The sequence below is a fragment of the Miscanthus floridulus genome, chromosome 17, assembly GCF_019320115.1.
Source record: "Miscanthus floridulus cultivar M001 chromosome 17, ASM1932011v1, whole genome shotgun sequence".
NCBI classification, from domain to species: Eukaryota; Viridiplantae; Streptophyta; class Magnoliopsida; order Poales; family Poaceae; genus Miscanthus; species Miscanthus floridulus.
Genome location: NC_089596.1, coordinates 90,521,058 through 90,533,362, shown reverse-complemented (window position 1 = coordinate 90,533,362; position 12,305 = coordinate 90,521,058). Strand labels below are relative to the sequence as shown.

The following is a 12,305-nucleotide window of genomic DNA, read 5'->3' as shown; positions in this document are numbered from 1 at the left end:
ACGATTTCTAAGCTAGTGGAAATGTTGGCTAGTAATATTATTTTTCGACAATAAGTATTTCACTGTCATCTACAAAGTTTGTACTTCAAACTTTATTTACGCGTCACATATATGTTCTATAGCATTTTTGTTTAATAAAAATTAGTTTTAAACCCTACTTGATATATATGAACTACCGAATCTACTTTCGTTTAGCATTTTTATTGATCATTTTGAGTTACAGTAATTAATCTACACACTTTATCAAATGCATTAACACATAAACATGATGTTTATGACATGTTTTAATAATTGATTTAGGGTGTAACACCGAGGGTGTTACACTTGTCGGCTGGACGTTTCATGCGAGCTTGAGCACGAAGGAGATGTTGGCGAACCAGAGCTTGCATCAGTTCCTGGTCGTCAAGCCACTCTGTCAATTCTGGCACAGGGGAGGCCAAGTTGATATCCAACCCCAAGTGACGAGGCTGACAGCCATAGAGCACCTCGAACGGGGATCATCCCAACGCTGAATGGAGACTTGTGTTGTACCAGCATTCCCCCAAGGAGAGCCACTGAGACCAACTTTTGGGACAAGCATGAGCGAAACAGCGTAAATACGTCTCCATGCATTGGTTGACGCGCTCAGCCTGACCATTGCTCTGTGGGTGGTACGCAGTACTCATGCGCAGCAGTACTCATGCGCAGCTCGGTGCCGGCTAGCTGAAAAAGTGACTGCCAAAACTTGCTTGTGAACACCCTGTCCCGGTCAGATATAATCGCCACTAGCAGGCCATGCAGCTTGAAGATATTATCCATGCACGCTCGAGCAACAGAGGCAGTCATGAATGGGTGGCGAAGCGGCAGGAAATGAGCAATCTTCGAAAACTTATCAACCACCACAAGCATCGAATTTGCAGATCTAGACAAGGGCAGACCCTCAACAAAGTCCATGGAAATTACCTCCCGCACGCGGCACAGGTAGCGGCTATAGAAGACCAGGGTACCCTGCGCGATCAGGCTTAGCTTGAGCACACGTCTGACATACTTGAGCACTGATGCACGCATACCAGGCTAGAAAAACAAGGGACGAAGCTTCTGCAGAGTAGCTGGGGCGCCGAAGTGACCCCCCACCGGACTATCATGGAGGGCTACAAGCACCCTGGACTGAAATGTAGTATTTTGACTGACGCCTTGTTTAGATGCCACCAAAATTCCAAGTTTTTTACTCACTCTCCGTCACATCAATTTTTAGCCGCTTGCATGGAGTATTAAATGTAGGTAAAAAAAAACTAATTACACAGTTTAGTTGGAAATCACGAGATGAATCTTTTGAGCCTAGTTGGTCCACGATTGGACAATATTTGTCAAATAAGACGAAAATGGTACTATTTATTGGGTTGAAATTTTTTCAGCATCTAAACGAGGCCTGAGCCAAATTCTGCCACGGTACATGATGATCCCATTCTGTAACTTATATGGTGGGTGAGCCGCTGGATCCAAGAGCAGCTGCTGCAGTATCTGTCGAGCTTCAGTGTCAGACTTGTACCACTGTTGCAGATCATGCATGCAAGTATGCACTGGCGAGGATACTGCTGCCAATTCCAAATCATGATCACGACGGGACAGAGCGTCGGCCGCCTGATTGTCCACACCCCAGCGATAAACAACACGATAGCGTAAGCCGAGAAGTTTAGTGAAAACCTTTTGTTGCCACGGCATATGCAGACGTTGCTCATTGAGATGCACCAAGTTGTGGTGATCTGTATGAACGACAAACTCTGCCTGCAATAGATAATGGCGCCACTGCTCAATAGCCATAATAATAGCGAGATACTCCTTCTCATAAGCTAATAAACCTTGATTGCGCGGTGCGAGCGCCTTGCTAATGAAAGCCAAGGGATGCCCATCTTGAAGCAGAACCGCACCGACACCAGACCCGGACACATCAGTCTCGATGTGAAATATTTTGGAAAGTCCGGGATGCCTAGAACAGGTGCCGAGCACAAAGCTGCTTTGAGGGACTGAAATGCTGATTCACGCACAGAAGTCCAAATGAACATGGTATCTTTGCGGAGCAAGTCAGTCAGAGGCTTGGCAATCAACCCAAAGTGCCTGATGAATTTCTGATAGTATCCTAAAAGACCCAGAAATCCACAGAGAGCATGGATATTCGCTGGTGTAGGCCAACTAGAGATAGTCTGGATCTTAGCAGGGTCTGTGGAGATGCCACGCTCACTAATCACTTGGCCAAGGTAGGCAATCTCCCTCTGAGCAAACCGACACTTAGATAGTTTGAGGCGCCACTGATCGGCCGTTAGCCATCGGAAGACCAAGTCCAAGTGGTGAAGATGCTCTTCAAACGAGGCACTGTAAACCAAGATGTCATCAAAGAAGACTAATACGAATTTGCGAAGTCCCGAGGCCAAAGTAGAGTTCATCGCCCCTTGAAAGGTTCCCGGTGCACCCGTAAGACCAAAGGCCATGACCGTCAATTCATACTGTCCACAGTGTGTTTGGAACGCACTCTTTGGTTCCTCTCTGGGCTGCAACAGTATTTGGTGGAAGCCAGCCCGGAGATCCAATGTGGAGAACCAACTGGCAGAAGACAGCTCATCAATCAACTGATCAAACACAGGGACCGAAAACTTGGATTTTGCAGTGATGGCATTTAGTTGGCGGAAGTCAACACAGAAGCGATAGGACACATCTTTCTTCTTAACAAGGAGTACAGGACAAGAAAACGGGCTAGAGCTGGGTCGGATCAGGCCTTGGCTGAGCATTTCGCACACTTATTTTTCAATCTCGTCCTTCAGGGCCGGTGGGTAGCGGTAAGGACGGATGAAGACCGGCTGAGCGCCAGGGATTAGTGGAATAGAGTGGTTGCATGGGCGAGAAGGAGGCAATTATATTGGTGGTTGAAGCACCATAGGATACTGATCGAGGATAGCTTGGATTTGGGGGAGGTAAAGGCTCAGTAGTTGGGTCCGAGCTAGAATCAGAGGTAACCTGACAAACTTGCAGCACCAACTTATCAGGCAGATCAGAATCAATACCCTGCAACAACATCCACTGCCCTTGGTATGGAATGAGCAACCATTTGTCTTGCCAATGAATCTGCATTGGGCTAAAGGACGACAGCCAGTCCATGCCAACAATAGCATCATAAGCACCAATCGGTAACACTCGGAAGTCAGAGATGAAAGAACACTGGCCAACATTCCACTGGAGTTGGCGGTATCGTTGCAGCACCGTCCAATAGTCCGCCACCAGCAACACGGACTTGGCTAGAGAGAGGTACTGCAGACACACCAGTAAGACGAGCCACGACATTAGGGCTGATAAATGAAGCTGAAATTCCAGAGTCGAGCAGTATAAGAACAGAGTGGCCCTGAATCGTCCCAATGAAGCGAATCACACGGCCTGATGCAGAAGTACCCATTGCGACTTTACTGATTGCCAAAAACACTTGCTCTTCAGTTGTGGGTTGCTCACTTTCAGGATCAGGAATCAATAAATCATCAACTGAATCCCAGATAGCTTCTACTGCCAGCAATACCTCGGCACTGTAGGTGTGAACCCTGGACCACTTGGCGCCACATTTGTAACACAGACCTTGAGCGCGCCTGAAGGCCTTGAGAGCAGACAGTTTGGCTGCTGCATTTGGAGCAGTGTGCGGCTGAGCCGAAGTTGCAGCAGGCGTCGGCTTGCCAGCTGTTGGTGGTGGCGGCAACGGCAAGGGTCGCCGAGCAGGGACAGTAGGGCGTGATGAAGTAGACCAATCACCAAATGGACCAATACGCCCGTACGGCGACGATGTCACCTCTTCCTGTAACAGAGCAAGAGTAGCGGCAGTATCCAATGTTTTCGGCCTTTGTAAAAGCACTACACCTTTAATGTCTGGGCGTAAACCATCAATGAAGCGCATAATAAAATAGAGCCGGTCATCAGCCTGTTCGGTTGGCTGGTTGGTATCGTTGCTGGTTCGTGAAGAAGTACTGCTGGCTAGTTTGTGTGAGAGAAAAATACTATTCCGGCTGAAAATTTACGATCGTATACGACAAGCACAAGCCAAACGAACATGCTGCATGTTTAGGAGAGTAGGCTTTCAGTTGGTCAGCAAGCTGAGTAAAGCGGGAGAGGTAATCGGTGACTGTAGTGGTCTGGTGAACAATGAAGAGTTGGCGGATTAAAGACTTGTGCTGATCACGATCAAAGCGATCGGGCAATAGGGCACAAAACTCATGCAAGGAGTACTCGGCGACTTGGGGCTCAATGGACTGGTACCAAAGGGGGCTGCACCATCAAAATGCATCTCTGAAACACTGATCCAGAGAGATTGCTCAACGAAGTACATGTTAAAATACTTCTCAGCACGAGTTTTCCAACGACGAGGTTGTTCGCCGTCAAACCGAGGAAATGGGACTTTGGTTAGCCGGCCTTTAGGATCATTTTGGTGATAGGGGTCAGTAGGTGGTGGGCGTGGTGGTAGGTAGGCAATAATGGCAGGGTGGGTGGTGGTTCTAGGTGGCTCAGGAAGAGGACGAGGTAACGTGGTGGGGGATCGAGGAACAGGAGGAGGATGAGGAGGAGAAGTCGGCAACATACCGTTGCCCGGGATTGGGATCTAGGTCGTGACGACCCTGGATCCCGAATCCCGTGGAGTCATATCAACGCGGTGCCCAACAATGGGTTGGTTGGCGGGGAACCCGACAGATGAGCGTGTGGCCGCCTTGTTCGGGGTTGGAAGGAGACTCGTGTTCAATGGCACTTCGTCGAACACTTGGCGGTTGTGACCCTTCTCTAACCGCCGAACAACAATACGAACGTCATCGAGCACACCATTGACCTCGGGGCACCATGAGTTCAAGGCCTTGGTGTTCGTCCTTGACGGGGTTGACGCGGAGGCGCTCCAGCTCGGACAAGCGCTGAGTGAACTCAGCGTCGTGGACGGTGTAGCTAGCTTCGAGGGTGGCGAGACGCCTCTCCACGGCGTTGATCTGAGGATCCGCTGGGGCAGCCTCTAGGTCGGCGATGCGGCGGGAGAGGTCATCCGCGTCGGCGCCGCGGGACGTCTCCAGTGTTATAAACGATAGGCAATATAAACGACGAAGAACAGTAGATCAAACACAGGAGACACGAGATTTTAACGTGGAAAACCCTCCCAAGGTGGAAGGAAAAAAACCACAGGCACCGGCCAGCAAATCTTCACTATATCGGGTGAGGTTACAAACGTCGGAGATTTATAACTTAGGGGTACCCTAACCTGGAGGCCTTCCCGTATACAAGTCTATGATGCGTCCTTTCATGAGGGAGGTGGTCCGTATATATAGGGAGAAAAAATCACACACCCTCGTCTGTTAGCAATACGGAACTAATAGATGGTATAGTCCCTCTTAACGCTAATGGGCCGCTTCGCTTCGGGCCAAGCTTGAATTTGGATCATAACTCAACAAACTCCACCTTAAGACAAATTCCTTCTTGTAGCATAAAATGAACCTTCACCCTAAAATAACAAAGAAATACTTTCTGTGCCAAATAGCCTCTTGGGCTAAACAGTTATACCAACTAAGCTTGAGCAAAGCTCAAACTTAACAACAGGAACTGGCTTTGTCAACATATTAGCAGGATTATCATGTGTGCTTATCTTGCATACCTTCAGCTTACCTTGCGCGACCACAATGCGAACATAATGGTATTTGACATCAATGTGCTTCGTTCTCTTATAGAACATCTGATCTTTAGTGAGACATATAGTACTTTGACTGTCACAAAATAAATTAATGCAATAATCATCTCCACAAAGCTCAGCAAATAAACTTTTCAACCAAACTGATTCTTCACATGCTTTAGCAATAGCCATGTATTCTGCTTCAGTGGTAGACAGGGCAACAACGGGCTACAATGTTGCCCTCCAACTCACAGCACAACCACTAATAGTGAACACGTAACCTATGAGAGATCTCCTCTTATCCAAATCAGCAGCAAAATCTGAATCCACATAGCCAGTGAGTCCCTTATCAGTCCTGCCAAACTTCAAACAGGCATTTATTGTGCCACGAAGGTACCTAAAAATCCACTGAAAAGCCTTCCAATGTTCTTTACCAGGATTAGCCATGTATATACTAACCAGACTCATAGCATATGATAAATCAAGACGAGAGCAAACCATGGCATACATAAAAGAACCAACAGCACTAGAATATGGAACTCTTGACATGTACTCTGATACCAATTATTGGAACCGGTGGTGACCACCGAGTTCGCGATCTTGGAGCTGGTTTACAGTCGGCCCGGCTCGTTACCACGAGCCTACGTTCCCACAGGTCCCAGGTCCACCGGAGCTACAGCATATAAGGCATTGGGCCTTCCCAACCTAAAAGACTAGCCCATAGGTGAGGGTTCTCCCGTCTTATATGTTGTGCTCCCCCACCATCGCTACACGATGTGGGACTAAACCCCAACAATCTTCCCCTTAGTCACACATCGGAGTGCCCCCGTCATATGTGACGCTCGAGATTTTATCAGGTTTAGCTTTTTTTTACCATGGGCTCACGATACCAATTGTTGGAACCATGTAAAGTACTTCCTCTAAGAACATATAACTTTGCAGAATTCATATCACATATCATATGAATGAGAGAACCTTTTGATACCTTACACACTCCACCTGAACCGGAGTGTCTGTATCCCTCGGCATCAAGTGTGCTGAGGGAGATAAGATTTCTGGCCATCCCTGATATGTGTCTCACATCTTTCAGTGTGCGTATCATGCCATCATGCATCTTGATCTGAACAGAGCCAATACCCACAATCTCATGTGGGTTGTTATCTCCCATACGCACGATATCTTCACTCTGCACAGACTCGTAAGAACTGAACCAATCTATATTAGAGCATATATGAAACGAGCATGTAGAATCAAGTATCCATTCATCACGACCAGCAACACAACCAGCAAAAACAACCAGAACGTCTCCTGAATCAGAAGTATCAACAGCGGAGACAACAGAGGCCTTACCATCACCATCGGATTTGTTTTTTTGGTTTATACATACCATTTCTTTTCTCCTTATTCTGCAGCTTCCAACAATCCTCAATGACATGAGTATCTTTCTTACAATACCTGCAGAACTTATCCCTACCTCTGGACTTAGAACGGCCTTTACCATTCTTGCTCTTGTCTCGATTATTGTTGTTGTTGTAGGTTTTCTGCTCGGGCCTACCTCTAACCTATAACACTTCGCCCTTGGAGGACGACACATCAAATTGAACCATACCTTTCATCTTCTCCCTCGTCTGGAGGGCCTCATATACTTCCGCAAGAGTTAGTTCATCATGGCTTAATAGTATGGTATCTCGAAAATTTACAAACGAAGTAGGCAGTGAGCATAACAGTAGAAGAGCTAAATCTTTATCATCATATTTTACCTCCATCGACACTAGGTCGGCAACGATCTCCTTAAAGATCGATAAGTGGTTCATCACCGAACCACCTTCTTGCAGCTTGTGCGTGAACAACTTTATCTTCACGTGCATCTTACTGGTTAGATCTTTGGACATACAGATCGATTTCAGCTTGAGCCAAAGTTCTGTGGCAGTTTTCTCCTGCAACACTTCTTGCAAAATATCATTATGTAGATGAAGTTGAATCAGAGACAAAGCCTTACGATCCATCCGCTTCTCTTCAGCGGTCCATGACTTTTGCTCTTTTCCTCCAAAACCGTCCAGTGCCTCATCAAGATCTGAAGATTGTGCCAGAATCACCTGCATCTTGACTTGCCACAGTGCAAATCTCGTCTTGTAATCCAGCAGCGGTAGATCAAACTTCATCGATGTCATCGCGAAAACCCTAAGGTCAAACCAAGCTCTGATACCACTTGTTATAAACGATAGGCAATATAAACGACGAAGAACAGTAGATCAAATACATGAGACACGAGATTTTAACGTGGAAAACCCTCCCAAGGTGGAAGGGAAAAAACCACGGGCACTAGCCAGCAAATCTTCACTATATCAGGCGAGATTACAAACGTCGGAGATTTACAACTTAGGGATACCCTAACCTGGGGGCCTTCCCATATACAAGTCTATGATGCGTCCTTTCATGAGGGAGGTGGTCCGTATATATTGGGAGGAAAAATCCCACACCCTCGTCTATTAGCAATACGGAACTAATAGATGGTGTAGTCCCTCTTAACGCTAATGGGCCGCTTCGCTTCGGCCCAAACTTGAATTTGGATCATAACTCAACATCCAGGGCGTCGAAACAGGCATCGAAAGTGGTGGCGCGGGTGGTGAGGCCGCGCTCCAGGTCGGAGAACAACCGGTTCCAGTGCTCATGCTCGTCGTCGAAGCGGCGATTCAGCTGCGACAGCTCGTCGAGGATGAGTTTGAAGTTGGGCTCCATGGCACCTCTAGCTCGCTAGAAACGGGTGTAGTGGTGGTGGGGATTGGGGTCGGTGTCCAGGATGCAGAGAGCGTGGAAGCTGATACCAAATTGTTAGCAATCAGCCAGGAGTGGGGGAAATTGGGGAGGAAATTGGAAGAACTAGGAGAAGGGGGAAGAACGAGCGGCGAGCGATAGCGAGGCGAGGACGAATCTTAATTCAGGTTCAGGTTTTGGGATACAATGTTTGATGCCCTCTCTCTTTCCCTCTCCTAGTACATATAGTCTACTTGAGCCATTCTGGGCCGCTGAGCAGCGTGTTGGGCCGTACGGAGCGCTTTGGCCTGGGTGCAGCGGACGTCTCGGCCTGCTCTGGCTCCTTACTTGGTTCATCAGGTTCAGGCTCCTCGGAGGCACTGACAAATTGTGAACTGATTCTCTCGTTTAAAGAGGTCTGAAGCACCAACTTATCCATTATCTGAAAAAAAGGTCTTTGTGTTTGTAATAATTGTGACCTTATTTCGTTACTGTTCTTCTCATTCCCCATTATGTATTTCACTTCCGACTGTCCACTTTGCATACCTCCGCTCTGTATGCCTCAGCATTCCTCAATGTTGGCCTACTGTTTAAGTTATTTATCGTCGTCCATAAAGTTTTCATTTTTCTTTGCACCAATATGTTTAGTCAAAAAGTTGTCTGTGTAAAGTTGACTGCACCTGTGCTTTAGGAAACTGAATTGCACATAGCAGTGTTGATATGTCTGCATTCTCACTACTGTTTTTGACTTTCAACAAACTGAAGTTGTGGCTTTGGCTTACTGATATTAAGCTCTTGTTCTGTCTATGTTCCATCATTTGAGAAATTTGTTGTACATCAGTACATGCTAAAAAATAAAAAACCCTCTGTATTTTTTTGCCAGTTTTTGGTGCCCATGAACTATTGAGTTTCAATCTAGATGGTTCCAAATGAAGTCCTCTAATGTATAAAAGAGTGGGCTTTGCTTATATCTGCTGAACATAAAACTGCAAAGATTTAGACAGAAAACTGCGACTGAACATTTTAGCGGCTGGTTTGCATTGCACCATTGAGTGAATAACCTATATATTTGTAACAGAAGTAGAACTTGAACTAACAAAAGAACTCTACAATACCCTGAAACCTACGGTGAGACACTGAGACCTGTCCATCTGCAACTCTTTTTGTGCTGTCTCTATTCAGTTCTCAAATCAAAAATTGCAAAGTGGAAGGATTCAAAACAGACTTGGACAGGTCACTTTCATTCAAGTGTCCCCATCTCCTTTCTATATTTCTTTATAATCCCAATATATTTCTTGTTATTTTGTCATCTCTTTCTAGATTTCTTCACTTTCATTCAAGTGTTCCCATCTCCTTTCTATATTTCCTCATAATTTCATTGTATTTCTTATTATTTCGTCATCACGGTGCACTAGTTCTTTCCATTATTGGAGCATATGATTCTTGCGTTTTTAATGGTTTCATCCATCACCTATTTTTGTACTGCATCTAATACAATTTAATAGTCCTTTCATTGACATACTCAAGACACAAAATAATATTTCAGTTGACAAGCGAGACAGGAATACAGGATGGAATACAAGATACACTGACAGATAACAGGGTAGGGATTGCACCATAGATAACAATATATCTCTACTTTCAATTCGAATCGCAAGTAGCAGTGTAGCACACATGTCAAAATTTCACTAAAAAGAACTATAATTCATTGGTGTTCAAACGTTCCTCCGACAAAGCACCAAATGCTAAATAACAAAGACTTATCCAATAACAGATAGCAGCAGGGCCAGATAACTTTGGCGCAAACACGAGCATGCCCTGGGATCCTTCACTTGAGAGGGATGAACCTGGAGGAGTGGGTAGCACCGATACCCGGCCTTCCGTGCTTGACGGGCTTGTAACTGATGGAGAATTCAGCAAGGTAGTGCCCAATCATCTCAGGCTTGATCTCAACCTGGTTGAATGTTTTCCCGTTGTACACTCCAATTATGCTGCCTATCATCTCTGGCACAATGATCATGTTGCGCAGATGAGTCCTGACAGGCTCAGGCTTCTCACCAGCAGGTGCTTCCTTTTTCTGTGCATGTAAAAAGTAGAAAATGGGTTAATAGCTTAGCTTTTATGATCTCGAAGCAATAGCTTAGCTCCATGACAACAATTTAGAAACAGTGAAACAGCTACAAACAATAGCATTAGCAGTAGAAATTGAGAAAACAACTTATCTTCAGGATCAAATGAAATCGGAATATGCAGAAAAAAATGCATAGATAGGTCATAAACAAATTCTTAAGTCTACCAACTCTACTCACTGCTGTGGGTAAAACAAAGAGCAAATATACTCTAATTAGAAAATATCATTGTCATAACATTCCATACAACAGGAATAAGAAGTCAACAGACTAGACAGACTATTCCAAACTACTATATAGCTTAAGCTCCATTTGACTACTCTGTAACATGCATTATTTCAAGTGCTCATAAGAAACTCATCATCTGAGCCTTGGCAGCAGACTAGCACAGCATAAATCTTCTAGGACAAAACTAACATTTATGCTATATTAACCACCATGTGCCATGCATTTGAATTTCATAGCTGGTAAATAAATTGGTACGTACTTATAGCAACTGCATAAAACGAAAATCAACCTTCAGCTCAACAAATAATGACTCCATTTCAAACAGTAACATTCAGATCACGCAATTGCTATTACATTTCATACTAATAATCTAACACCGTTTGCTGCAAAATTATCGATGCACCTCAAGTCAACCATCTCTACTGCAAGTCTGAACCAGGGTTCTGGCCGAGCATCAAAAGTGAAATACGTGAGTAGAACCATTTCAATTCTGCTGACCATCGATTGTGTGAGCAAAACACGTCTGAAACTACACCCACTGAATCTAAAAAGTCAGATGATTCCACATGTCCATATCAATATCACCCTTAGCTGCTATATGCACTCAACATCCAGACTACAAATATCGCACATTCTAGCATCCCAGCATTAAACTTACAGAACGCAATGGGCATGACAACCAAGCAATCTATGAAACAAAATCGCAGAGAGGAAGGGAATGCATTACCGCCGTGCGCAGCCTCTTGATGAGAGCCATCGGCTTCCTCTTCAGACCCCTCTGGAACCTAAATCCAAACACATACCCAAAAAAAATGAAAAAGCATAAAACGCAATCAAAACAACGGGAAACATTATACCCTCCTGCACGGAATCCCGTCGCCAACAACACCATTTTCTGGTGCAGCTTGCGCCTACCTTCTGCGGGCGCGGGCGGGGAAGAGCTGGACGAGGTCGTCGGTGGACATGTCGAGGAGCGCGTCGAGGTCCACGCCGCGGTAGCTGTACTTGCGGAACGTCCTCTTCTTGGGCTGCCCCGCGGCGGCGACCTCCGCCTCGACGTCGACGTCCGCCTGCGAGGCACCATCACGCGCGGAGAGGGGTTAGTCAGCTCGGCCACAGCAAAATGCGTGCGCGTTGTGGATTCGAGGGCGGGTCGAGGGTGCGAGCTGTGGCCACTCACCATGGCTGCGGTTGGGTTGGAGGAGAGGAGAGGCAGGGGAGCCGAGGCGCGGCGGGGCAGTGGAGGCGGCGGCGGCGTGCTAGGGTTTGCTGGAAGAGGCGTGGCCGCCGGTATAATATCAGGTGTTCTAATCCGCTTGGGGATGGGCCGTTGGAATTTGCGAAGCCCTTCGATATCGGACCACCTGCACAAAGGAGCCCATACTGTTTGACGGGAGCGGCCCACAGCTTCTACAGTTCCAGGCCTAGCAGGATATGGCGGTACGGGCCGAGCACTGGAAAAGAAGAATGACCGGAAAATATTTTTTTTATTTTGTCATTGTTTGACTATAGAAAAAATTACAATTTTTTTAATTATACTGTAG

General features: G+C 46.1%; 2 protein-coding genes across 2 annotated transcripts; both read right to left on the bottom strand.

The window, feature by feature from the left end:
• Positions 1 to 4,072: 4,072 nt before the first annotated feature.
• On the bottom strand, positions 4,073 to 8,554 carry LOC136514762 (uncharacterized). Its single transcript, XM_066508475.1, has 2 exons — positions 8,234 to 8,554; positions 4,073 to 5,054 (listed from the first exon to the last, which is right to left on the bottom strand). Exons 1-2 carry the CDS (start codon positions 8,387 to 8,389, stop codon positions 4,809 to 4,811), a joined length of 402 nt encoding a protein of 133 aa, XP_066364572.1. The 5' UTR covers positions 8,390 to 8,554; the 3' UTR covers positions 4,073 to 4,808.
• Positions 8,555 to 10,014: 1,460 nt separating this feature from the next.
• LOC136517838 (small ribosomal subunit protein uS19-like) lies at positions 10,015 to 12,059 on the bottom strand. The gene is made up of 4 exons (XM_066511484.1): positions 11,942 to 12,059; positions 11,677 to 11,831; positions 11,489 to 11,546; positions 10,015 to 10,481 (listed from the first exon to the last, which is right to left on the bottom strand). The coding sequence occupies exons 1-4, from the start codon at positions 11,942 to 11,944 to the stop codon at positions 10,233 to 10,235; spliced, it is 465 nt and encodes a 154-aa protein (XP_066367581.1). The 5' UTR covers positions 11,945 to 12,059; the 3' UTR covers positions 10,015 to 10,232.
• Positions 12,060 to 12,305: the final 246 nt, after the last annotated feature.